At 41.1% G+C, this 27353-nt stretch overlaps 1 protein-coding gene and 2 long non-coding RNA genes across 7 annotated transcripts in view; 2 read left to right on the top strand and 1 right to left on the bottom strand.

Moving 5' to 3' along the window:
• Positions 1-3774, top strand: part of CLCN4 (chloride voltage-gated channel 4) — a 70325-nt gene extending 66551 nt beyond the window's left edge. For 2 of the 4 annotated variants that reach the window (XM_081277058.1, XM_081277057.1), the window contains exon 13: positions 1680-3773. In XM_081277058.1, coding sequence (XP_081133184.1) covers positions 1680-1770 — 91 coding nt within the window. In that variant the 3' untranslated portion in view covers positions 1771-3773. Of the gene's footprint in view, positions 1-1679 lie in introns of all 4 variants that reach the window. The other 2 variants (XR_014019981.1, XM_081277059.1) reach the window with 2 other exon arrangements.
• Positions 1946-9195, bottom strand: LOC308639080. The gene is made up of 2 exons (XR_014019982.1): positions 4207-9195; positions 1946-3785 (listed from the first exon to the last, which is right to left on the bottom strand). It is a non-coding gene; the product is annotated as an uncharacterized lncRNA (long non-coding RNA).
• Positions 9196-12189: 2994 nt separating this feature from the next.
• Positions 12190-27353, top strand: part of LOC308639950 — a 176188-nt gene continuing 161024 nt past the window's right edge. For both annotated transcript variants that reach the window (XR_014020134.1, XR_014020135.1), the window contains exons 1-3: positions 12190-13355; positions 16607-16643; positions 16747-16875. This is a non-coding gene — a long non-coding RNA (uncharacterized lncRNA). The remainder of the gene's footprint in view (positions 13356-16606; positions 16644-16746; positions 16876-27353) is intronic.

Below are 27353 nucleotides of genomic sequence, written 5' to 3' on the forward strand. Positions count from 1 at the left end.
CTAAAGATGTTCCTGTGGGATGAATGGGGAAGGGCCAGTGTTTCTTGTCTTCCCTAATGTGACAGATGGAAAAACTCACCCAAGAAATAAATCCCATTTTCAAGATTGTTTAAGGTTCAGTGTGGTCAGAGTCAAACAAGTCCAAATTCTAGCCTGTTTCTCTCTAGGTGTAACTGATTTGAACACCCCTTTGAATCATTTTATCTCTTCTTCATAGCACTTTCTATAAGTGAAAGGTGACTCTGGCTGGCTGGACCTTAATTAAAGAAATTGTGTTAGATTATACTTGTGTTTTCTGATTCTCTTTTGGTATGTCATCATTTTACAAAGACATAGAATAGAAACCTGTCATTTTAATAGCTATACAGTATTCCAAGGTGAGACTGCCATGGCTTTCTTCCTCATTACTCTATCCTTTTGGGGTATATATGTGTGATAGAGACACAGTGAGCAGTAATTTGCAAACTTATTTGGCAATGGAAATTTTTCTCCAAAGAAGTTATGCACATTCTCTTCTGATAAACCTTTTATTGTATCCATGGTGCATAATTTATTCCTTCAGGTTGTCCTTTAAATTTTTAATAAAATAATGAAACAAGGGTTGCTGTGAATGGTCATACAAATGGGCACTGCCTGATATAGGGAGTACTGTTTACATTGTGGTGTGTGTGAGAGTGCTCCCCGGGATTGTGTGATGTACAGTTGAGGTGACCCTAGTCAAGGGATCCTGGTAAGTGCCATTCTTTTGATCAGTTGAAAGCAATGGAATTTGGAAGGGGAGGCAATTTCCATACAGGGTCAGAGATGAATGTTATTCTTTACCCTTCTAGTAAAATAAAAATTAAAAATATAATATATATATAATATAATATATTTATCTCATTCCTAACATTTCTTTTAGTTAAAATGTCTTACACTTGGAATTTCTATGGTGTGGTCAGCTTTCAACAATGGCTTTCATGAGCACTTTTAAAATTGATTATATTATTGAAATTTAAGAGAGTGTATTAGTCATTGTAGTTTTATTGTAATAACAAACAAGCTTGCAATCTCAGTGGTGTAATGCAATAAAGGTTATTTTTCTCACAAGTCACATCTTACCATATTTCAGTGCATAATCATTGTAGATTTTATGCAAACATATTTTGCAAAAAAAGTGGGGGGTGACCTTTAAGAAAAAACTGTGCCAGTATTACTTAAAAATCATTTATTACTAAACTTCCTTTGGTGCAATATTAGGATGCCCAGAATACTTGTGAATATGTGTTAATGTGATGGCAATGATTATGCACTGCAATATGGTAAGCAATTTGCAGGTGTAGGCTCAACCACATAGTCACTCATGGCCCCAGGTCTTTGAATCTGGTGGCTCTTAAGTCAGACCTCTGTTTTCCAGAGTCTTTTCACTGGCTCCTTTGCCTCTGACTACCAGATGAGAAGGAATGAGGAGAAATGTGTAGGAGACCTGGGAGTGGCATCTGTCACCTTCACCCATGGACCATGGGTCAGACAGAGCTCACTCCATTGGCCCTACCCAACCACAAGGGAGGCTGGTAGGCTGGTAAACTTTACCTATCCCTGTCCCTCAGTAAAAATGGCACTGGGGATTAGGGACAGGGATGAGTCCATATTGTAATGCTGACCTTTTTTTTTTTTTTTTTATTTTCTTTCCATTCCAGGAGACTTCTTGGCATCATCACAAAAAAGGATGTTCTGAGACACATGGCCCAGATGGCAAACCAGGACCCCGAATCTATCATGTTTAATTAGCAACAAGAGAACAATTTTGAGAACACACTGATAATATCATTTTAAAAGAAATAAACAAATGATATGTTACTATCCCCAATGAAAGATCTTGCACTAGGGCTAGCAGAAGCAAAAGCTTTGCTTGAAAGGAGGGGAAGAAGGATGAAACTTTTTTAAAAAACAACAAAACAACAACAAAAAAAGCAAAACCATCAATGAATAGACATTTTATAGCTTTGAGCCCCTTATGAGTTTTGAGCTGTGTTTCTCCATGGGTGTGTTAACTGCTGTGGGGGCAAGTGGGTGGCATAAGAACCACGTGCTTCATATGAGGAGACAGAACACAAATGCCAAATGGAGAAGCTCTGACCCCACTGCTCAAGGCTGATGTTTGTAACTTCAGAACACATGTGAAGCTTTGAGTCCAAAAGACAAAGGGGTATTGGCATGTCAACATTCTTATTTATTATGATTCCTGATAATTTGCTGCTATGTTACTAAAATCATACTAAAGACATTTGCACTTACTTCATTGGAGGAGAAAAAGAAATGAAGGTTGAACAGTGAAAGCTGCAAGTGTGCTCCAGTGGGGTCTCCTCATGACTGGTTTCTTGCTCCTCTTCTCAGCCTGTTATTTTGCTTATTTATCAGTTTCTGAACCAACATCAGGGGAGCCACAATGAGTGTGAAGAAACCATTTCTCTCCACAATACTGGCACTTTGGGTCTGAATGATGAACTGTGGGAGCATGTAGTGCTCTGTGTAGTTTCCCCTTGTGCAAGCGGACACATCCTTATTTTGAGGGAACACACACTTGATTGTTGATTTGCATCCCCATTGCATTTGCTTCATTTATTTATTGCTGTTGCCTGTGCTTTCTTAAATATTGATCAGTCTAGCACTTTCCATGTGTCATGGCCTGTATGCTCCCAGCTTGTGATAAGTGTGTTTTAATTCCCAACTAGCATATGCAACAGTCAAAATGGGCTACTGAGTATTACTACTTATTTTTCCTCTCAGGTCTTTTTGGATATGGCTGTGAAGAGGGTGAAGCACACGAGTTCTCAGTGGGAACTCTACCAAATGGATTGCAAGAGAACTACTAAATTGATTCTAAATCTGTTCCATTCTCTTCTCTGTGGGATGCAAAGTGTCCAGTTTTAATGTCTAAGCATGCACTTTCATACTAGCAATCATAGCACAGAAGAGAGAGTTAAATTTTATATAGCCAATTTAAACATTGGGCATCTTTGTATTAGAATTTAACGATACATTTATTCTTTTAGCCAGGATGTCTGTCTTTTCTGTGAGAATGAATTTAGCTATGTTTTAGGTCCCCACTGTATGATCTGTGTAAAATTTATTCCACTTGTCCCCTTACTTTTACCTTTGTTCTTCCCTTTTCACTGAATCTTTCTCATCCTTTTCAATCTCATGTCATTGGATCTTGATGTATGAAGTATGTGTGATCTTGACTGCAAATAACAGTGAAGGACTGAATAAGAAACCTGGGAGATACACACCCCAGGATTGTCTGCATCATTTCACCAAGGATCAAACTCCGTTGGTAGTTTCCACTACCTTATCCTCTCTCCTTTGGTTTATTGCCTCATAGTTGCAAGATGGTTGCTGAACCACCAGGTATTATGTCTGTTTTCTAAGTGGGAAGAGGGAAGAAGAGGCAAGTAACAAGGTGCAATGTCTACATCCAGAAAGCAAAGCTTTCTGTAACTTGGCTCCCCCTAGTGCATGAGAGTCTGGGAAGGAAAATTTTAGCTAGGCACATTACTCTGTGAATGAAATTTAGAGTCTCTCTCTTTTGTTGTTTATTTTATTTTTATTTTTTATTTTTTATTTTTTTGCTGTGTGAGGGGTGGAACCCAGGGCCTCATGCATGCTAAGCAAGTGCTCTACCTGAGCCACATTCCCAACCCTAGAGTCTCTTAATGAGGAAGGAGGATTAGGTTTTGGAAGGGGATTGTCTCTGCCACAGTTTCCTCATATCCCTATCGTTGCCCTTCAATGTCTTTTTTACTCTCTCATTCTTTTTTTTTATTATTTTATTGTTGGTTGTTCAAAACATTACATAGTTCTTAATATACCATATTTCACAGATTGATTCAAGTGGGTTATGAACTCCCATTTTTAACCCCGTATACAGATTGCTGTGTCACATCAGTTACATTTCCATTGATTTACAAATTGCCTTTCTAGTGACTGATGTATTCTGCTGTCTATCCCATTCTCCACTGTCCCCTCACCCCTCCCCTCCCCTCCCCTCCCCTTCTCTCTCTCCATCCCCTCTACTATAAATCGTTTCTTCCACTTATATAATTTTTCTCCTACTCCTCCTTTCCTCTTATATGTAATTTTGTATAACCCTGAGGCTCACCTTCCAATTCCATGCAATTTCCCTTACCTCTCACTTTCCCTCCCGCCTATCATCCCTGTTTATACTCTCTCATTCTTGACAAACTCTTGCAAACATTCTTCGAACCTTCTTGCTTCCTACTCCTTTTCTTAGATTTGACCTAGAATTCCTAATCAGAAGTCATCATTTCTTAGCCCCAGTAAGAATTTTTATTTTAGATAAAAACCTAGCTACAAGTGGGTTTCTATGAAACGTTTTATTGTTATAAGAAAATACATCTTCTGTGGATTAAAATTTTCAAGTCACATCATGCTGACAACTATGGAAAATTTGTTTCTGCAATTAATGCCCCCTCTCTAAAATAACGTCTAATAGCCACTTCAGTGTGGAAATATCCAGTTAATAGCAGAGAATTTAGACTGTGGTCTTAGAATGAAATGCATTGTCTCATCCACAGCATGTAAATATTAAGAACAGATCTTAATCTTGGTGTTGTTACTGGGATTTCCACGGAACATTTGCAAGTGAAGCTGGCTTCTCCTGGACTTCAAATCCTGAATTCTTAAAGGTTGCTTCATGTAGTCCCCTTTTATTCTCTTGTGGTATCACTCAGAGACAACCTGTAATTGGAAAGAGGATTAGTCACAGCCCAGCCCTATATAATCCAGAAGGCCCTTGTAGCTGAAACAGGTAGCTTCAAAAAGAACATGAATCAGTGGAAAGAGAGCCAAAGGTCAGTGAGACCACAGAATTGCCTTCCAACCCAGCTGAGGCTGTGGAGGGACTGAGGGCATGGTTTAGACTGGGCCAAGGTTATCAAGAGGAAACTTGAGAGTTGTTTCCTTCTCCCAGTGCTTAGCACAGAGATGTTGGTGACCCATGGAAACTATTGGAAGAGTTATTGACTGAAATAACCAAGGTTTCTTTTCCTTTACAAGTTGACCCTCCAATCTGTTGTGGGGTTCAGACTCCTCAACAGAAAGTCAGGGTCAGACAGGCAGGTTAAGATCAAGGGTGGGGAGTGTAGTGGGGTTGATAACAGCAAATGACCTTTCTCCCAGGGAGCCCACCTCAGCCATGTGGTCCATTTGCCCACTGGCCAAGGTTTCACACAAGCTCTGTGGGGACCATACTGCCCTGCTCTTTGTCACTTTTTCTTAGAAAAGTACCCAGCTATGGACTCTGAGGGTATTCACGGTATCCCAATGCAGAACTTCAATCTACTTTCTCTAGTTATCTGATGTAGAGAACTGGGACATGAAGTTGAAATGTACATCTTTTAGAATAATATATTTTTTTCTTTTCCAAAACCAAAGGCTTTGGGCATTTGCCGAACTTTCTGGATCAGTTTTTATTGTAAAAATCATAAACACATGTTAGAAAAGGAGTTCTCTAATGAGACATATCACCTACTTCTTGCTCTCCCTTCTAATTACTAAGGGAATGGGTTGTAGGACACCAAAATAAAGGGAATCCCGAAAATGATATGTGAATTTTTTTCGAAGTGTTTTTCAGTGATTCTCTTGGGAATGCTGATGTTCCTGTGGCTTTTAGGAAAAGGTAAATGTGCTAGAAGTAAAGCATCCAATATTAAGTGCTTGCTGTTACATAGACATGCAGTCTCAAGGTTCTCTATTCAGTAATTCCTAAAGGCCTTGTAAAAAAGAAGACTTGTAAATATACATTTTGAGCCCTAATAAGTCACAGACACCAAAAATTTTAGGCCAGTTTGTTTTACTTAGGTGAGAACTGATTACTTTAAATTATTAACATGTGCAAATTCTGCTTGGAATTCATCATCAGGTGCTGAGCTGGAAAAAACGAGAAACTCAAGGAAGAGAACTATTGAATTTCCATGTAACTGTAATATTATGCTTTCATTTTAATTTTGTGTGGGCAGTGTATTATCAAACTGGGCTTTTAACCTTTGAAATGATTTGCACAAAGAGGGAGCCTGTATATCTGACCTAGGAAACATTAACCAGATCCCATTTTCACTGGTGCAGAAATAACTATTTATTTGCCATCCTTAGGTGTTCTGGGAATGAGCCTATGTGTGACTTTTATGAGATATATTCACATTTGGTGTCGGAACAACCACATGGCAACATGTTGGCTCTTTTTTATTGTACCACTCTGCATAAATGTTGGCACCTTATTACAAATTAAATGTTTGAACTCTATTTTTAAAAATAAAACAAGCACAGAGTCCTCAAAAAAATGTTGTAAATGAAGAGATACTGATTTCATGGCATGTTTCTGCCCAATGGATCCTCTTGAAACCTGGTCCTGCTGACCAAGCGTCCAGCAGAGTTAAAGACACATCCTTAAGATTGTCAACAGATTGTGACATCAATTTGGTTGGCTTTACAATCCCTTGCTCTTGGCTGTATGGGCAAGGAGCAAGTAAAAATTCAAACTGGCGCCAGGCACAGAGACGGGTGCCTGTAATCCCAACTATTTGGGAGGTGGAAGCAAGAATATTATAAGTTCAAGGCCAGCCTGGGCAACTTTGTAAAACCTAGTCTCAAAACAACAACAACAAAATTACTCAGACTGTGGGCTTTAAATTTCTAAGGGTGGAATAGGACCACTGTCCTTAGATCATTTTTGTGTCTTCTCTTTGTTGGAGGCTGGGGAGTACAACTGAGTCTAACATTCATTCATTCTTTCACCCTTGAAACAGAACTTTTTCTATTGATTACCTTGAGGATTACAAGGATTTGAATTATGTCCTTCCCCACCAGTTTTTTTATTTAGAAAACTTTAAGGACGATTAGAAAAAGAAAAAAAAAAGAAAGAAGGAAGAAAGGAAAAAAGGAAGACTACATACCCTTGACTTTGCCTTGCAGTTACAGAAGTCTCCTGTGATAAGAGAGGGAACAAGCTGTGGGGACAGCTGGGTGAAGGATAGCCTCAGCAGAAGGGACAGCACTTGTGAATAAACTGAGATGCAAATAGGCCTATCCTTCTGGGCCCTACTAGGGATGAATGGCTACAAGATATGTGGGGGCTCTGGAAGGGAATGGGTGGATTTTAATTTGGTTTTGTTTTCCTTTTGGGAGGAGGGTAGACACAAGCAGATGCCTTAGGATCTTGAAGAGCCACATGAAGATCTGGACTCACAAGCCTTTCTGGCAGTTGGACAGTAAGTCTGGAAGCCAGAAGTCTGGTAAGGAGGCTGTTGCAGAAGATGAGCAATAGGGAGATTGCTTCAGAGATGTTCTTGAATTCTGCACATATTTCTAAGGAAGAACCAATAGATTTGCTGGTGGATTGGAGGTAAAGTGGTACAGCCAAATTGACATTTACTGAGATGGGCTAGGTGAAGTAAGGAGCTCCATCTTGGACATGCTGCATGAGAGATATCCAACAGACATCTGTCCCCAGAGTTCAGGGGGATCAATAGTGTTGGAAGGAGAAACCAAACCATTGACATATCGGTTGCATTAAAAGCCATGCCTAGAAACTTCTTGGGTCTAATGATATCCTAAGAGCAAACAAAACCAACATTTGAATGGAATTTCAATATTGAGTTTTCAGGGAATCTCACCAATGTTAGATGACAGCAATGTTGCATTTGAGTTACAGCTCTGTTGAGTTTTGATTGTTTGACATTGTCAAGGCATTGAACCTCTCTGAGCCTGGGATTCCCCATTTCTGTGGAGTGGGCTACTGCTCTTGACCCCAGCATGGCTGTAAGAATTAAACTAGATAATCACTGTAAAGTACTTGGCATGGAATATGACCATGCAAATGGTAGCTATTATCATTTTCTCCCACTATGAAGCCCTCTCATTACCTTTAATTAGAAATTAAGTTTGTGTTGTTAAAGGACATATAAAAATTTAGTTTAATTATAAGAGCCCCAAAATAAACAGATTGGGTTTGCTAATGCCTCTCTTAACTCCTGCAGTCATTTTTCCAAAACACAAACAAAAAAAAAAGAATAAAACACACACACACACACACACACACACACACACACACACACACCCCCTCAGATCTCAAGGGTTGTGAAAAAAATTTGCCAACTCCAAATTAATGGGAAGTTATAGGAACAATTTGGAGGAAAATTCCATTTTTTCTGTAGCTTCATATTGTCTTGGAGAGAAGAAAAGAATAAACAAGTATGAACACTGCACTAGCCATTGATTAATTTAAAATTTGGAGCAAGAGTTCATGAAACACAAGAATGTGTATAACTTACTTGTTTTTAGACAGCGTAAAACCCAATACTCACCCACTACACTTTCAGACAAACAACAACAACAAAATCTCTCCAGCATGGTGTTCATGTGTAAATGAGTCTGTTAGTAAAGCTCATGGAAAAACAGCCTTTTGTGGGGGTTGTGTATTTCCCTTTAACATGATATAGCTATATCCCAAAGGGGGATGATGATCAAACAGGATTTGTCCCCAAAGTGACAACCCATCAGTCTTAATTCTTGGGGGCTTAGCTAAAGCTAACCAGAATGGCCTTGCAAATAAGTCTGGGGCATGCACGGGCTTCCTGGGCTTTCATGGGTTGATGCAGGACCAGGAACTTCCATCTCTGCCCGGGGCTGTGTGTGCGGGATGTGCACAGGCGCCTGGTGTGCTGTGATTACAGCTCTTCCTCAGTTCATTGGTAGTTAATTGGCTAGAAAGAAGCTACCATATGTGAAAGCAGATAGGGAGCATCTATTTTTGGCAGTTCTTCAACATCACATTTCATTAAAGAAATGGTTTTTTCTTTCCAAATGAGCAATAAGCAAAGAGCACCTTGTGGGGATTTCCAAACCCCTTTAGTCAGGGTTTGGCTCACAGAACGAAGGGAGCAATTTATATGTGATTCCAACGTTTGTTATGGAACACATATTTCAAAGATTAAACAGCCATCCTCAATCCAAACAGATTCTGTCAGAGAAATTGAAAACACATCCATAAATTCTCGGCCCACAGGCTGCCTGACAGGTTGGGTCCAGAGGATGCTTGCTGTAGAATATTCCTTCCTTCTACCAAGCTCCATGTTCATTTCACACACTCACACTCTCAGGGTTTCCACCTGTTTCCAGCCAATACAAACTGAAGCGGAAATTGGAGCTAGCTCCCTTTTGATGAACAGGTTTCCTTTTCTGCCATTTCTCAAACTTCAGCCTGTTCCCCAAAAGACATTTCCAGGAATGGCTGCTGGGTGGTTTATATGATCAACAAGGAACTTTGTCCAGGGTGTTGCCAAGCCCAAGTTACTGCCTGGGGCAGGAGTCTCACTGGGTATTAGAGAGCTGGGGGAAAGGGCAGAGCTGCATGCATTGGAGATGCTCCACTGCTCGTGGCTCCTGCAGGATACTACTGTTTGTGCTGAATGCTTTCAGGTGCCAGAGGACTAATGGGTTGTGTGGTTCACTAATTGGTGACAGGTGTGTGAGAGTCCAGGCAGTCTCTTTTTCAGTTTCCAGCTGAATGCCCTTGGAGAAGTTAATTTACTTTAGTGAACTGCAACCTGTCATCTGTAGGGCAGGGATGTAGGACCTTTCCTTACACTCCATCACCAGAAAGTGACTAGAGCCACCCTGACCTGCAGTACTGCAAAGGATGTACCAATCTGAAATGCAGAACCCCAGCCCCACCCAGGTCTGTAGGGGCTGAATTTACATCTTAACCACCCCAGGTGATTTGTGTGCTGAGTGAAGTCTGAGAAGAGCTGCGTTAAGTGACAGGGGTCCAAATGAGATCACCCTCTAAGTTCATGCCCAGCTCTAAGATACAATGTTCTCCAAGATTCTCTCACTTACAAAGGAAGAGGGAATGATGGCTCTAGTCATCAGGTCAAGGAGCTTGTCCTAAGAAACAAGGTGGAGAGAAACTTGGCAGAAGATCTTGACATCTCATGTCTCAGCTCCCAGACTTTCCCTGCCACAACTGCCCTGTTGCATGAAGCTCTCTTGGAGATTCTCAACCTTAGCACCAGCGACATAAGGGGTCAGGTGAGTCTTCATGGTGGCGATTGTATGAACTGTAGGACATTGAGCAATTTTCCTGGCCTCTACCCAGCAGATGCCAGTAGCTGTTCCCCGAGTTGTGACAACTCAAAAATGTCTCCAGACATCACCAAGTGTTCAGGAGGAGTGATTACAAATTCCCCTTTCCTTGTTCTAATTGCACAGAAGGAACATTGTGGTTTACAAAGTGTGGGGAAAGGGACCTCTCTTTTTGCTGTTTTGTAGGGTTTTTTTAAATTTTTTTTTTGTAAAACTAGCTGAAAATCCCTATTGTCAAGCAAAGACTGAGAACCCCCTGCCTGTCTTGGTGCATCTGCGTGGCTGTGGAGGAAAGCGTCCCCTCAGCTTTTAAGCAGAGAGCAGTACTCTAAGAAAAGCAGGTTCTTTTGCTTCTTTTTGAGAATCCAATGGTGAACCCAAGAAGATTTTCTCTGGGTCTAAGTCTCATGCCAATTAAGAATTTTGATACAATTAACTTCATTTTCTCAGGTCTGGGTAATCACCCCGTCTTCCCTCTTCAGTTACCCCACTCCCCCCATATATGTAAGCAGGAAGAGAAATCACTCTTGTCATTAGAAAGAATACCAGCTGATAGCCAGGCACAGTGGTGCATGCCTTTAATCCCAGAGACTTGGGAGGCTGAGACAGGAGGTTTGCAAATTCAAGGCCAGCCTCAGCAACTTAGCAAGACCCTGTCTCAAAATGAGCAATAAAAAGGGCTGGGGATGTAACTCAGTGGTAAAGCAGCCCTAGGTTAAATCCCAAATACCAAACCAAACCAAAAAAAAAAAAAAAAAAAAACCAAACAAAAGAACAGCTGCTTCCTTGAGTCAACTTTGAAAAATTTTGTCTTTATTGGAAGCTTAGAGGTAAGCAAACTATAGCACATGTCTGAATTCAGTTTACCACTTGTTATTGTAGGTGAAGCTTTTTGGAAAACAGCCACACCCAACTGTTTATGTATGTCTAAGGCTATTTGTTTTTGTCTATGGCTGCTTTTGCACTAAAATGGCACACGTAAGTAATTGCAACAAACATCTGGCCTGCAAAACCTAAAATATTTACCATCAGGCCCTGTAAGGAAAAAGTTTGCTGGCCCCTGACTTAGAGTAAATTAGGGTCACCAGACCATTGGATAGCTACCAAGAGTAATTTAACTTTCTTACCCAGTGGAAAATATGAATAAATGCTTTTAAAACAAAAGCAAGGAGAGACATGTATGTGTTTTAAAAGATGGATTTGTTAAAATGCCTTTTCATCCTCTGAGTATGCAAGAAATATCAGTCTTGACTTAGATATTAAGAGAGATATTGGGCTGGGGATGTGGCTCAAGCGGTAGCGCGCTCGCCTGGCATGCGTGCGGCCCGGGTTCGATCCTCAGCACCACATACAAAGATGTTGTGTCCGCCGAGAACTAAAAAATAAATATTAAAAATTCTCTCTCTCTCTCTCTCTCTCTCTCTCTCTCTCTCTCTCTCTCTCTCCTCTCTCACTCTCTCTTTAAAAAAAAAAAAAAGAGAGATATTAATGGCGTCTGCTAAATTTAAATGTTTTCTGTGAGGGAAAATGGGCCATTTGAGTAACTTTGTGTCATTTACAAATATTTTAGCATTTGCTTCTGTTTATTAGTCTCAATAGTCCTGTGAAGAAAATTGATTATACCCATTATTCAGAAGGTGATACTGAGGCCCAGAAAGGTTAAAGCACAGGCAAATCATTTACCTATGGAGATTTCACAAAATATTGATGTCCTGGAGCCATACCCTGAGATTTTGATTAAGTAAATCTTAGGTGGGGTCTGCTGTCAACTTTATAAAAGGTAGATGTGTGATTCTGATGTGGGCTCAACATTGAGAACCTCTGGGCTCCTTGGAGTTGCCCAGGTTGATATAGCTAGGAGGTAGTCTGCTTGGAGGAAACTCAAGGCTCTTGGTGACTTGCAAATTCAGGAACATTTTCCTTCCACATGACAACCCACATGAGCTCTAACATTCTCTCAGTCCAACTTGTTGTTCTAACCTTGTGGTTCTCAAAGCATAGTCCTTGGACTAGCAACATCAGGATCACTGGGAAATTGATTGGACCCAGTGAGTCAGCAAGTGCAGGGGCTGGGCCTATCCACCTGTGTTTTAACAAGCCCTCCATCTGATTCTGAGGCAGCTACAGCTTGAGACCCACAGGCCTATGGAAGTGGGATAGGGGATAGATGGGTTTTCATGGCAATAAGGTGCTAAAACCAGCACACATGCACACACACACACACACACACACACACACACACATGCTGTGCACACTTGCACACACACACCTGGAAAAGACCCTGCCTCTGGGAAATTAGTACTAGGTGTGGAGGGGCAGAATGAGTGTGAGAAGTAATGGGAAAAGGAAGAGTCCACAGGCGTCTGGGGAAGTATGAAGAAGCCAGGGCACCACAGAAGAAAATGGACCTCACCAGCATCCCAATATGAGCATCTGCAAACTTAATTTGCCCATGGGCAGCCCTGAAGTTGTTAGTGGAAATTTGTGCATTCCTTCACTGTGCTGGCAAGTCAGAGGGGTTTGTTGTTGTTGTTGTTTGTTTGTTTGGCTATTTCATTTTTTGCTTTTAAAAGTTTTTTGGTTTTTTTTTTTTTCTGAATCAAGCACTTTGTAGAGATGAACATTCTTGTGTGATTAAATGAGCCCCCTTCTGCTTAGAGCCAAAGTCACATTCTTCGCTTTGATTTGATCCCAGGTGCTCCTTTTAAATTGCATTTTGTATTCAACTGTGTAGCCATCCCCTTCCAGGAGAGGGCTGGCCCCCTAATCACCACAGTTCTTTTGCCCCTGCAGCTGGGACTTCAAAGGCCCCAGAAGTCATATTGTAATGTGAGCTCCAAATTGTCCCTGAGAAGGAACCCAGACAGGCATCCTCAGTCAAGACTCATCAAGGGGAAGGGATACCTCGGTGTGGCATGGGGTGAAAGAATGCAGCCTTATCCTCAGTCCCTCTCAGAGCCACCCCCGCTCCCGCAAAGTACCACCATTCCTAGTCTGAAAACCGCAGTAAGACATATGTAATTCAAGGCTGCCCAACAGTTTCCCAGAGACAGGGGACAGACATGTATGCCCAGGAAAAAATGTTTGTTTCAAGTAAACGTTCACAGCTCCAGCTGCCAATGGGAGAAGAAAAACAGAGAGGAGGACGCCCACAGGCTGATATGGGAAAGTATAAACAACTGTTCCAGGCTCTGCTGAAAGGCTCATGTTAGGTGAGATCACATCATCTGATTTGGGTGTTTTTTTTTTTAATATATAATTACTGGACCTATAGACTGTAACTGCAAAGCACATCCTGTTTCTAGAATGGGTGGGACTATGTGAGCTCATGATGGTTTCAAGTTGGCATTTTGACATTCAAGTTGGACTCCAAGAGTTAACAAGAGCAGGCCCTGCTTTAAATAGTAGTTTAATTTTAACTTCCAAAGCACGGTCCCTGGAAGCAGATAGGGTAACTTGTGTCTCTATTTTCTTTATTTAGCATGGAGTTAATATAGAATATTGATTCCTAATGTGGGAATTTTGTGGGTGAAAAACTGGGGTTAGCTTTCTTGGTCAAATCCACAAATTTCTCAAAGTCAGGGAACTATGTCTCCATGATCTTTCTTTAGTGTAAGTTCTAGTTTCTTGAATATTGAGGACAATCAATGCATATTTTGAAGAATAGATAAATGCTGAAAGCCTACTCTTTAGCAGTGACCTTTTAGAGTAAATTAGGAAAGTCATCCCGGCAGAGTTTTCTGGAGATGTAGAGCATTTCCCCGCCCCCCAAAAGCCCATCTGCCATTGTGTAAAATGTCACATAAAACACTAGGTGTCAAAAGAAAATGGCAATCGGCTTGCTGCTGCATGGCCTGAGAGGGGCTGCTTAGTTTAGAGACCTTGAACTTCCACAAAGTGAATATGAAAGTGGAGTCTGAAGACCGTCCGTGCCCTGGCATATCTTTGATCAAACTGAACCTGCAAAGAAGTGTGGCAGGCTCTAAATGCCGCAGAGACTAACTGCTCAGGAAATCCACTCCAGTGACTTCACTGAACATGTCACATCAAAGGACAGAAATGCCCCACTGGCTGGAAAGTTCTTTTGGTGTTCAATGTTGACAGAGAATAGAAATGAGATTAAATTTCAGTATTTCTGGATTTGGTTAATAGATTCTCTCTTTCAAATATAAGAACTTTAACTGATTCTGTTGCTTTAGTAGAAAAAGATCCAAAAGGTGCATCTAATAATAAGGTCTGAAAGGGAATAAAAATGTAGCTGTAGATAGAGCATCATAATTTTAGAGAAGTTTTTTAAAAATTATTTTCAGCTACCATAGTGAAGATGGCTGCAATTCAGTGCACACACTTCCAAAGGGAGACTCCAGGTTCATAGGAAAATCCAAGGATAATATTTGCAATGTGATTGAAAGACTTAAGCCCACCTCAAAATATACTGCTCTGGAATACTGGCTATTTTTAATTAAAGTCACTTAGGAAACATCAGGTGCAGCCTGGGGATGTGGCTCAGTGTTAGAGCACTTGCCCTAGAAATGTGCAAGACCCTGGGATCCATCCCCAGTCCCCCCACCACATACGTAAACACACAAGCAAAGAAAATGCCCCCAATCCCAGCAAGTCCAGGGGTGCAGAAAGATCAGTTTGATCTTCATTCTGTTTCTTAAAAGAAGGAGGTGTGGCTGGGGTTGTGGCTTAGTGGTAGAGCAGTTGCCTGGCACATGTGAGGCACTAGGTTCAATTCTCAGTACCACATAGAAATAAATAAATAAATAAATAAATAAATAAATAAATAAATAAAAGGTATTTTGTCCCTCTACAACTAAGAGAAATTTTTTTAAAAAAGCAGGGGGTAAAATTCCCATGTGAAAAATGTCCTTCTTATATGAAATGCAATAACCTTATTATCATCAATGATGTGAACTTGAAACTGAGAGAGCACTGTGCAGACCTTGTTATAGTAACTCTAATCTTTCAAGCCTCCCTACATAATTTAGTTGCTTTTCACAAATCACTATTCTTTGTCCAATTCAGTATATAAGAGATTGACTCTTAACTGCTTTTCTTTATGAGGGTTCTTCATTCTTTATGAGGGCTCACGTGTCTCATAAAACTTGTATTAGATAAATTTGTATGCTTTTCTCCTCTGAATATATCTTATGTAAATTTAATTCTCAGGCACAGCCAGAACCCTAAGAGGATGGAGGTGGAATTTTGCTACATTGATAGCTCCTTTCTTTAGGATTCAAGGAGTCTAAAGCAAAATGTTAGAGAATGATATTGGAGGAATAAAAATACTAATTTGTGTTTTATAAAAAGGAAGAATATGGCTGGGCTCAGTGGCTCACACCTGTAATCTCAGCGGCTTGGGAGGTGGAGGCAGGAGGATTGCGAGTTCAAAGCCAGCCTCAGCAATTTAGCGAGGCACTGAGCAACTCAGTGAGACCCTGTCTCTAATAAAATACAAAATAGGGCTAGGAATGTGGCTCAGTGGTGGAGTGCCCCTGAGTTCAATCCCTGGTACCTCCCCCCCCCAAAGGAAGAATATTATGTACTTTTGAATATTTCATGTCATTAACAAACCACTTAGACCCCGCTTTGCAGCTACTGATGCAGAGCTGCCTTGGTGGAAATCAGCTCTTGTACCCTGCGATGGCCATGAAAGTTCATGGCAGCCTCATCTTGGACCCAGAAGAATCCATAATTAAGGCCCCAAAGAACTAAGATAGTGCAAACATTTCATTTATGTTCCCTTTAGTTGTCCTGGGCCAAAAGGTCAAGATGTCTTATTTCTCCTTCTTTTCTCCTTCATTCCAACTGCCTGGCTCGATCCCATCACCTCTCCTATGCTTGAGATAAAAAATGCCATTTCACTTTGGTTTGTTCCCAGCCACCTTGAGTCTTTTGTGTTTTGGAGGGAAGCAACTACAAGTTAAATCATTCTCTAGTCACTAATATCCATCAATTTTCACAATCAGGGTTGACAGATTTTTATTTGCTAAAACTCAGCTTCACCCACTTGGAACTAACGGTCTGAAAAAGCCAGATTGGGGACCATGTGTTGCCAAAGCAGAATTACTTTAGCTGGGATATGCCAGGCAAGTGCTCTACCACTAAGCCACAACCCCAGCCATATCTCTTGCTTTTAAGAAACAGCCAGGTTCATATTATTCTGACAATCATCTTTATGTAGGCAAAGCCAGGTGAAACTTACCTGTTGAAGAGCTTTGCCTTTGGCATAGAATGGACGTGATTTTGAGTCTAAGCTCTGCTGCTTCCTACCTGTGTAATCTTCAGCAAATTACTTGACCTAAAATTTAGTTTTCTCATTTATAAAATTTGTTAATTCATCTATGCATACATACTTGTTGAGCATGAACTGACATACATAGCATAAATGCTCACAAATATGATTGTGGCAGGGAAAGCTGATGCTCACCAAATCCATGTTCTCCCTCTCTTCTAGGCTCAGAGCTAGACTACATTTCCCAACTTCCCTTGCAGTAAGTGTGGTCATGTACTAGTTCAGCCAATAGAATTTGAGTAGAGAGGAGGTTCATAAACCCCACGTGTGATCTTCCACTTTCTTTCTCTCTGCTGGATTAGAATGAAGATGGCCCAGGGTGACCATGGAAACCCTGTGTTGGAGATGGCAGCTCCGCTGTCAGCCTGAGCCTCTGAAGGACTGTGGAGGAGGACATGCTAGTGGTTTGTTTACCTGCCCAGTACTATCATGTGAGTAAGAAATAAAACTCTGTGGTAATGAGTCATTTTCCATTTTGGGATCAGTTTGATAAAGCAAATAGTCTAATCAGACTAAGCAGTTATTACCATTATAAATTTGTATAAGGCTGCAATTTTATGAAGAAGTCAGCTTGTACCAGCTCACAAGAGCTAATGGTTAAATTTGCAGTAGTTTCATGAGCCATTCAATGTCATATTCCTAGTTTAAAGGCAGCCATGATGGGAATGGTTACACCACAGATATTGCCAGATACTACAAACCAGACCCCCTTTTCCTCACTGGAACATTTATCAGCATACTACATACAGGGAATAGATCATTTTCCTTTTTCATTGTTCCAAAGCTTGACAACCTAGCACATTTTATATTTGTGTGACCCAAATAGTGTTTGTGTCTATGAATCAGGATTAAACTTAAATAAATTACGAGAGGAAACATAAAAGGATAAAAGCTAATAGTTAGGATTAAATGAAATGTGGAGAAGGGGGAAGAACAGTCTAGTCTTTGCCCTTCTAAGATAAGAATATCTTGGGCTAGGGATATATATATATTTTTTTTTAAAGAGAGAGTGAGAGAGGAGAGAGAGTGAGAGAGAATTTTTAATATTTATTTTTTTTTTTAGTTCTCGGCGGACACAACATCTTTGTTGGTATGTGGTGCTGAGGATCGAACCCGGGCCGCACGCACGCCAGACGAGCGCGCTACCGCTTGAGCCACATCCCCAGTCCTAGGGATATATTTTTATGTCTTGATTCTCTTTAGAAATTTCAGGTCTTCAACCTCCTTTTCCTCCCCTACCTTGATTGGTTGTCACTGGTTTCTATCTGCAAGTGAGTATCTTCTGAAGCACACTCATTCTCCCCTCACTCCCAAGCACTCCATAATGACAAGTGCTGGTAAGGTGTCTTCATGCTCCTATATAGAGGCCCAAGCCAGCTGGGCTCCCCAGATGGCAGACCTTGAGTTGAAGAGCCAAATGCAAATTATTTATCTGGAATGTGATGCCAGGAAATGGCCTGAGGGAATAGGAAAGAAGGGGAGCAGGGAAGGGGAGGCAATCAATGAAAGAGATATTATCCAGCTGTGGGCAGCTGGAGGAATTGTCAGGCAATATAGAACATGCATTTCAGACTCCAAAATGGGATAAGGGACATCTTTCAGTCATCGGTCAGTGTAGTGCCATATGCCTAAGACTCCCATGACCTCTTCAGACAACCAGACTGTCTCTGTTCTTTCACAACCTAACCCTAAAAATCTCCTTACTCTGCCAAGTCTTCCTTGGTTTATCAGAAGTGACTTAACTCCTTTATTCTGGACTTCCATGTATTTTCTTAGAAGGCCTTGACTGTGACTCCAATCACATATCATCCAGACTTCTGTATGCACCTAGTTCCCTTTGGTACATTCTTGTAGAAGAAAAATTTAAATCACAATGTCAAAACTTAAATGAGGATCCTTCTGTCATAGTACAACATGATTATGATCATCTTGGGTTAAATATATGTTTTATTAGAATTTCTGCACTATGGTAGACACAAAAACTGGCCCTAGTGAATATGTTGTCCTACATGGCTAAAGGGACTTTGTAGATATGATTAAAGATTTTCCTGGATTATTCAGGTGGGCCCAATATGATCATAAGAGTTCTTATAAGAGGAAAGTAGAAGGGTCAGAGTCAGAGAAGGGGATATAACCACAGAAGCAGATCTAAGTAATGCAGAGCCATGAGAGAAAATGGGGGCAACTTCTAAAAGTTGGAAAAGGCAAAGAACAGATTATCCCCTAAATCCCACAGAAAGAATGCAGCTGTACCAATGCCTTTATATCAGTCTGTAAGGTCCATTCAGACTTCTTCCCCCTACAAATGTAAAAGAGTAAATTTATGTTGCTTTAAGCCACCAAGTTTGTGGTAATTTGTTGTGACAGCAATGTGAAACTAATACATGTTTAAGTTTTAAAAGTTATCTATTTTCAAATTGCTTTTTGGAGATCCAGCATAATTGTAATGTTTGACTCTCCTTTTTCAGTTGATTTCAGGAATCAACTTTGTGGATTAACTGAAACCAAATCAGGGTTCCAAATCAAGGCTACTATCTGAGGTCCACTTTCATTATTGGCTGGAGGCTTCTCAGGGCATAAGCCCTCGCCTCACACATAGATAGGTAGGCTACATGGTGGGCTATTGCCCCAGGAAATTGGTTGTTGATGGCGCCTGCAGATTATGGTTCAGTTATTCTAGATTAACTGCTGCCTTTGATTACCTGCACATTTTTTTGTGTGTGTGTGTGTGGATAATCCTTCATCCAGATAATTAAAACTTCTCCTGAACATGCTGTGTTCTAGGGCACTTGAAATCCTATGGTTTTACTCCTCTGTTTCTTGGGGAGTGCCTTTAAAGCACCAATAACTTTTGTGCTTGCCAAATCACTTGGCTAATTCATGAATGTGCTTCATTCTGGATAATAAAAGCGAATGTTTCCTGAACACTTCACTATGCCAAACTCTAGGTTGAGCACTTTTTATTTTCATTGCACTTTTGAATACTCACTCTGAGCCGCGTGCACTATGGCTCCCCACATTTTACAGATGAGGACATGAGGCTTGGAGAGGTTTTGTGGCTTGTGGACACTCCCATGGCTCAGGCATGGCAGAATTCTACCCAGAAGCCAAGCAGCTCAATTCTCAAACCCACACTTCTAATCAACAATGGTATTATTACACTCTTTTTGGAAATGACTAAAGTTATTTTCCCCCAGAATTAGAGCTGAAGTTAGCATCTTGCTTTAACTGGGAGTAAAAAAGGCCAAGAGTCAGGAAGCCAAAATGACTCCTTTATTAACTATTGCATTTTTCTCCTAGACACATGCTTGTGATGCATGAGAAGGACTCTGTGTGTGGTAGTCCTATGCTCCTTTCTATTTCAGGATACTGAACTTTACCTCCACCATGCAAAGAAGTGAAGATTAGGATTCTATTAATGTTTAGTGATCAAAATGGATTAAAAAGGGTTCTTGTTTATGTCCATTGGTGTCTCAGAGAAAAGGCCTAATTAATAAAAATGTCAGTTACTATTTTTTTCTGCATTTCAGCTCCTGTAGTTCAGTTGTATTTCCCATCTGCTTTGCCTGTTGATGGCACTACCCTGCTATTCAGTTGGTCTGATCGCTAGCTAGCCTTCAAATACTTGAGCGTTCCTTCCTTTTATATTAGAGGCCAAAATGCCAACACAGGGCTTCTTGATGAGGGGTGATTTTTCTCCTCATGGGACATTTGGCAATATCTGTAGACATTTTTGATTATCACAACCTGGGGGAGGATGCTACTGGTATCTAGAGTGTTGTATTAGTTTCCTGACATTGGTGTATACATCAAAATGCCACAAACTTGGTGGCCTAAACGAACAGAAATTTATCCTCTCACAGTTCTCGAGGTCAGAACTCTGAAATGGAGGTGCCAGCAGGGTTGATCCCTCTAGAGGCTCTCCAAGGGAGAGTCCTTTCCATTGTTCTCTCCTAGATTCTGGTAGCTGCTGCTATGGTTGGTATTTCATGGCTTGTGCCTACATCACTCCAGTCTCTGCCTCAGACTTTATATGGCATTCTTCTCTCTCTTTCATCTCAAATCTCCCTTTCCTTTCTCTTATAAGGACACCTGTCATTGGATTTAAGGCCTGCCCTGAACTAGGGTGAGCTCATTCTGAGATCCTTAACTTGATTACATCTGCAAAGACAAATGGTATTTCCAAATAAGGTCACATTCACAGATGCTGCAGGTTAGGACTTGGGCATATCTTTGAGGGAGATGCTACTTAACTTGCTACATGGATAGAGGCCAGGGATGCTGAGAAACACTCCACAATGCCCGGGACAGCTTTAAAACAAAGAGATTGAGAAACACTGCTCTGCCCTGAATGAAAAATTTTACTGAAGCAGAGAACACCTCTCCCCATGAATCTAGCCCTTCAACCAGCTATGACACACAGTACCACCCAGTGTAGGCTATGCAGCCAGTTGCCAAGTGGCACCTCCATGTTCTGCAGTGTGAACCATCATTTCCAATATGTGGAGGCCATTTGTGCCCAGTAGGTGGCATTCAAATACCCCATATAACTAAGCCTAGCAAGCAGATAGCACAAAGGGTAAAAGATTAATGCAACTTTCAGAAATGTGTGGATTCAGGTATATAAATCTATAATTTGCATCTCTCTCTTCAATGCAACTTAAGAATCTCTGATTTCCTAACATAGATTCTCAAGATTTCTACCTTCTCTATCCCCCTTGTGTACCTTAATGATTATTCTATTTGGAGAAAGTGGGAATTTATACCAGGGTGTCCCAAAGTTTTCTATACAGGGCTAGATAATAAACATTATATACTTTGTAGACCAAGAGGCAAAACTGAGAATATCATGTAGGTGCTGATATAATAAGGGAGACAAATCCTGCCACACCCTGCCAGGGTGGCTGGTCCTGGGTGGTGGACTTTGTGCCCAGTTACCATTTGTTGCAGACTTTCTCAGGAGGAAGAGTGGCTGACCCTAATGTTGGATCCTGGCTCTAAGGGTGACAGGGAGGCAGGTGGTGAGTGGGATTGGGGGAGGCTTGCTACCTTGATCAGTTTTCTCTTTACCTTTTGACACCCAGGTCCTGGTATACCCTTCTGTACTCCTGGAGAGCTGGGCCATTTGACTTTGTAGCTGGCCAGAAGGCTCCTAGACTGCTCTGTACTTAGCAGTTGTTAACAGCAGAGGCCTCAATGTGTAGATGTTGGCCAGAATAGCTCCGGAGTAGTAGCTACTGACCTGGGAGGCAGGTTCTGGAAGCAGAGGCAGAAATAGGAGTGGAGGATGGTGCCCTGGCTGGTATCCCAGCTCACAGTGCCAGTCTGTTCCTGAAATGTCTTCCAGCTACACAGACACAGGCTGTGGGCTGGATTTGGCCCACAGGCTATAGATTGCCAGACCCTGGCTTGACCATATGACAAATACTCAATTAGTCCTTTTTGGATTCACAAACTGAATGTTTCATTTGTGAAAGCATAATGTCGAAAGCAGTGAGAACCATCTGATTCCCTTTTGTTAAGCCAGTCCCTGGGTTTCTATAGATAATATGTCAAGGTTTAGAAAAATGGGCACTGCAATTTCCCTTTGCAAATTAATAGACAGGCCAAAAGGTACATGGGATAAGGATGCTGAAAGAGATGTTTTTGCCTTTTGTGTTTTGAAGTTTAGCTTCTTTCCTTGTAAACCCCCAATCATCTTATTGGAGTACATAATCCTGCAAAAATTCAGGCACTGGAGATCAGATCTTATTTATTCTTGTGATATATAGTTTAGTTCTGGCAAACTAGTGTTTTGGGAATGATGACCAACGAATTTATCTTGTCTTTTACTATATAATCCTCAAAGACAAATATTAGAAGCAGTGTGTTTGGAAAGAATAAAAGAGCAGCACACTCCAACATCCAAAGTTTTAAATGTCATGAACTGCATGCCGCATGAGCCAACCATCTGGCATTTGCAATGTGGATGCACTGGGTAAGACAAAATGCCTTCATAGTCAAACCCCAGAAAACTGTCTGCTATCACAGTAGCGACTGCTGTCTGCCAGAAAGTATTCTTCCCTTGCTTAGAAACATCATCAAAATGTGTTCTAAAAAATGAGATGCCACTTCCCATTTTATTTCTCTGACCTCATCCTCCTTTGGATATGAACTTCCCAGTCCTCTCTAAGTAGATTAGATCAGGCTTGTGGAATGTCATCTCTTGAACTCCTTCTTTTTGATCAAAAAGCCTGGGGACCTTTATACCATCAATAATTATGCACAAATTCAGGACTCACTAAAATTCTGGCCTGCCACTCTGCCATGGAAGAGATCAACAATCACCAGGAGCAGAAGTTTAGGAAAGAGGGCAGAAATTGGTTTTGGACTTCCCAAACTGTGTTTCTGCTTCAGTATATAATCAGGTTTAGGGATCTGATTGGCACTGACAAGGAAAATATCTTGGAGGAGAGCTTGATATTCAGAGACATGGCCAAAGATGCTATAATGGCTCACTTGTACCTCCAGAGTCAAATCCTTGCCAATGCCCACACAGATGGAGTCTGTGTGTGAGGAGGAGGGCACTCAGAGAGGGTCTGTCTGCCTTCTGGATCCTTCTTCACTTCTGCGGCACCCGCTATTTCTCTACTGAGGTTTCTTCTAGCCTTTGCAACATGTCTATAACTTTGGGAAGAGTAAGAATAATCAATATCCTCCTTGCAGCCTTAAATATCAGGCCCACAGAGTCCTAGTTGTGGCAGGCTCATCTATACAAGCTCTTTCAGTGACCTTATCCAGGCTCTTGGTTTTAACCATCTCTCTCCAATCCCTGACTTGGGTCTATCTCCAGAATCAGACTGGCTCCAGTAACTTCTAGTTTGCATGCAGCTGAAGGCCCCCAGAGGCACTTCAGACTCAATGTGCTGTCTACAAGAGACACCCTTTACATTCAAAGACACCAATAGATTTAGAGATTTGGTATCTCTTAGGAGATTTGGCATTTGCCAAAGATTGGCATCCCCATATATGTGGGAGGACGTGGATGGGGAGGAGTCAGTGAGGACACTTCATCTTACTGGAGCTGACTGGGAGGACAAAGAGATGGTGAGAGATGGACATAGTGGTGTCTGTGATGATGGTGGTGATGGTGATCAAAGAGGAAAATGGGGTGTGTTGGTAAGTTATTTTTTGGTTGCAAATTACAAAGATCCAACTCAAACTAGCTTAAACACGTACACACAATTTTTAAAAAAAGAAAAAGAGAGATTTTATACTTTTACTGGCTTAAGGAACTAGGAAGTTGTTTCAGGAGTAGTAGGATCCAGGTATTCCAATGGTGCCATCTGTTAAAGACCGAGTTCCTTCATAAAGGAGACCGAAGTAACAGCTTGTGTGTAGGTAGTTTATTGGGGAGCAGCATTGAAAGGGGATGCAGGAAAGCTGAGAAAGATGCAAATGAGCTAGCTGACACTGTGAGAAACCAGAGCTTAATGCTATGGTCTCTTCAGGGGAGCCTTGTAGAATACATTTCAGGATGGACCCTCTAGGAGACATAAGGGGGAAGCATTTAATTATCAGTACTGTGCCCCACTTATCAAATGTGGCCTCGTGTGTGTTGATGCCCCCCACATTTACAGGTTGCACATTTGAATGCTGAACAAGTTCCACAGGCGTCTCACAAGAGGGTAGCCTTAGGGTAGAAAGTGAATTCATTGCAGTCTCAGAGAAGTCTAAGGTGAAGAACACTGCCAGGTTGCACCTGCAGAAGGCCCATCAAAGCCAGCATGGAAGTGATCTCAGCAGCAGTGGGTGGACTAAGGGAAGAGGCCAAGAGGATTTGAAGTAGACCATAAAGCTTTCTTATCCACCATCAACATATCTCATCTCCCTGGCTCTTGCTCCATCTCGGACTCTGCTTGCCTCTGCCTGACTCTCAGACAGTGTTATCCATGTGGTGATAAGACATCCCCAAGAAGCTCCAAACTTATGTGGTACTTAGAGTTCATCATTGCAGAGAAAGAGACAGACCTGGTCAGCCCATGTGTAATGTTCAAAACAGATTCTGATTCTACTTGGAGCATGTACACAACACTGTAGGGGGGAGTCTAGGAAAGCAAAAGGCTTTTAGTCTGTTCTGCTTGGGTCACTTGGAGTTGGGGATGGGCTATTTCCCAATGGAAGGTGTCTGGTTGTGGTGCATAGAGTATTGCTTGGGTCCACCTTCAAGATTAAAGAGAAAACTTGATGCCAATAAATTGCCTCAGCTTTAGAGCCAGAGTCATAATCTCCTTAGGGCAATTCCTGGCCAAGGACCAAATGAGGCAATGCTAAAAAGGCCCTGGTTATTTGTGCCCCAAATAAGACTCCTCTAAGGGAAATCTTTGTTCTGGCACTTCCAGAACATGGGTTGATGGAAAAATGACCAGATCACTGTTACAGTCTGGAAGCTTCCCGTGCCAAATCCTGCTTCCTCCCTTTTCTTTCTCAGGTGTTATTCTCCAATCAACCTGTTGCATTCATAACCTATCTTAATGCCTGCTTCCTATTGAATCCAGTTGACACACAGGAAAATAAACAAGTAGCTGATGTTCTCAGAGGACTTAAAAGATGATGGAAGGGAGGAGGAAGGAGAAAATACTAACTATGCTTTAGAGAAAAGCACAGCTGCAGCCAGGCCTGCCTGTCCTCATGGTGGCTTTGACTCTATGTAGACCCTCTTGTAGAACTACATGAATTCCAGAGATGAGCTCCCACGCCAGTTGCCTTTTTCCAAGTGGCATGCCAGGGTCCTTTGTGCATGGGTTGGCCTTCCTAAACTGGAAATCCAGGGACCAAGGAAATGCAAGGAACCATGTTATTAACCTAGACTTGTGTGTTCTCATTTTTCTGAGACTACTCTGTCTAATGTGTCTCCAAACACCTGGTTTGTGCATCATTGGCCTTAGGTTTACAAATTGGGAGTGAATTTTATGAGAAGGTGGCACATAAAATTATGGGTCTATAAATGGCCATCGTAAGCCAGCCAAGTAAAAGGCATAAATTCCAAGTCATGTGGTATGATGAAACAGAGCTGAAATTGCTATTATTTTCACTGGCAGGCAAACAAAAATGAACAAAATCCTTATTCTTCGGAGTGTAGAGGAATCTAAATGCATTCTCATTGTGCCCTACATGCAGGGGAGCAACACAGAAGTTATAGTTCATCAATCTGACCTTCTAATCTTGGATTTGATATGAATACCAATAATAATAGTTTTCTGTGGTGTCTTCATCCTGGAAACCCAATGTGCATCACTCATTACTAGCAGTGTCATAAAGCTTTTTCTGTGTCACTAAGGGGCAAATTCAAGATAACACTATTTCAATCATGTTTGTAGCTGGTTAAATTTAGCAAGCACAAGGTAATACAATTGCTACCTTGTCATTTCAAGAATTGAGCTCTTTTTATTATCCATCCTGTTAAATCACAAACTTCAAGAAAGATGTGTGACAGTTAGGTCTAGAAAGTGAGAGCAAACTATTCCATTATGTTACATTTTTTCTAAAGAAGGGCCATTTTTTTTTTCTTTAGAAATAGAAATAATTTCCACATGCCTGTGAGGGAGTATGGGGACATCCAGGGCAGAAATATTTCCTGGTGCAGTTAGAGAGCTGCAAGAACTGACATGACATAGTAGGATAATAGTGTAGGCACTACAGTGCTGTTGCCAGGTTTGGAGTTTACTAGAACGGACAGCCAGTTTTATAAAAATCACAGAGTATGTTTAGTTCTTTGATCATTTCCTGGATTTTTGGTTCTCATGTGGAGTTCTTAGAAACTGACTCAAACTAGTCAAACACCTAAAAGACTGAGGAATAACCCAGAATACAAATACAAGCACTAACTTTGTGCAGGGCTATAGTATTGTGTCAGCCACCCTAAAACTTTCTGTTCTGATCTCCAGACATTGGGTAGGTTGCGTAGAAATGAGAAGACTTGGATGGATAGCAGAAAATTAGAATTGAGACTGGTGGATGAGTCTATACCCTGGTCAGGATTACTCTGATAAATCACACAGCTTGAAGGAATAAGAGTACAGTACTTGTATTTATCAGATTCAGTGCCTGCCTCTCTCCTAGATAATCATCAACGTATTTTGCTTCTGTTATATGCATTTTCAGTGTATAGTTAGATCATCATCAAAAAGCCTGTTATGGGGAAGAATGTAACAAAATGGGATAATTTACAATCACTTCCTTTTTTAAAAAAATTATTTGTTTGTATAGTTGTAGATGGATAGTATGCCTATATTGTATCTGTTAATTTTTTTATGTGGTGCTAAGGATTGAACCCAGTGCCTCACACGTGCTAGGCAAGCACTTTGCCACCAAGCTATAACTGCAGCCCCAATTTACAATCACTTTCTAGACCTGCCTCTCTGAGACAATACTGGTGTAATTCTGGGTCTTGCAAAGATCAGGGATGACTTCCTCTTCTTGATGGTACTAATTATTTCATTGACTTTTGAAAGTTTTGGGATGGACATTTCAGGATATCAAGAGACAGGCATACCCCAAAATCGTTTTTCTAGTTTCTTTTATTATCTTCATAATGGTATCAAATAATAATCACATATTAACCACAGTGGGTTTTTAAAAAATCCTCTATTGGTGATATTTCCCCCTACTTTTCAAATGTTGAAGCTGGGAGTGCCCATTTTAATATGGAGGGCTGGACAAATGGAGGCATGCCCACATTCAAGCTTGACCATTATGACCTAGTCACTTTTGTTTCACCTGAGGCAAAAATAATGTGAATTGGTGATATCAGCTAATGATATTAGTTTTCTCATTGGAATTGCAAAAGGGCAGGCTTCCTCCCCCTTTTATCTAATAACATCATTAAGATAGCAAGTCATAATTTTGTAAAAAAAAAAAAAAGGTTTAT

Source organism: Spermophilus citellus, assembly GCF_964194105.1.
Source record: "Spermophilus citellus genome assembly, chromosome: X".
NCBI lineage: Eukaryota > Metazoa > Chordata > Mammalia > Rodentia > Sciuridae > Spermophilus > Spermophilus citellus.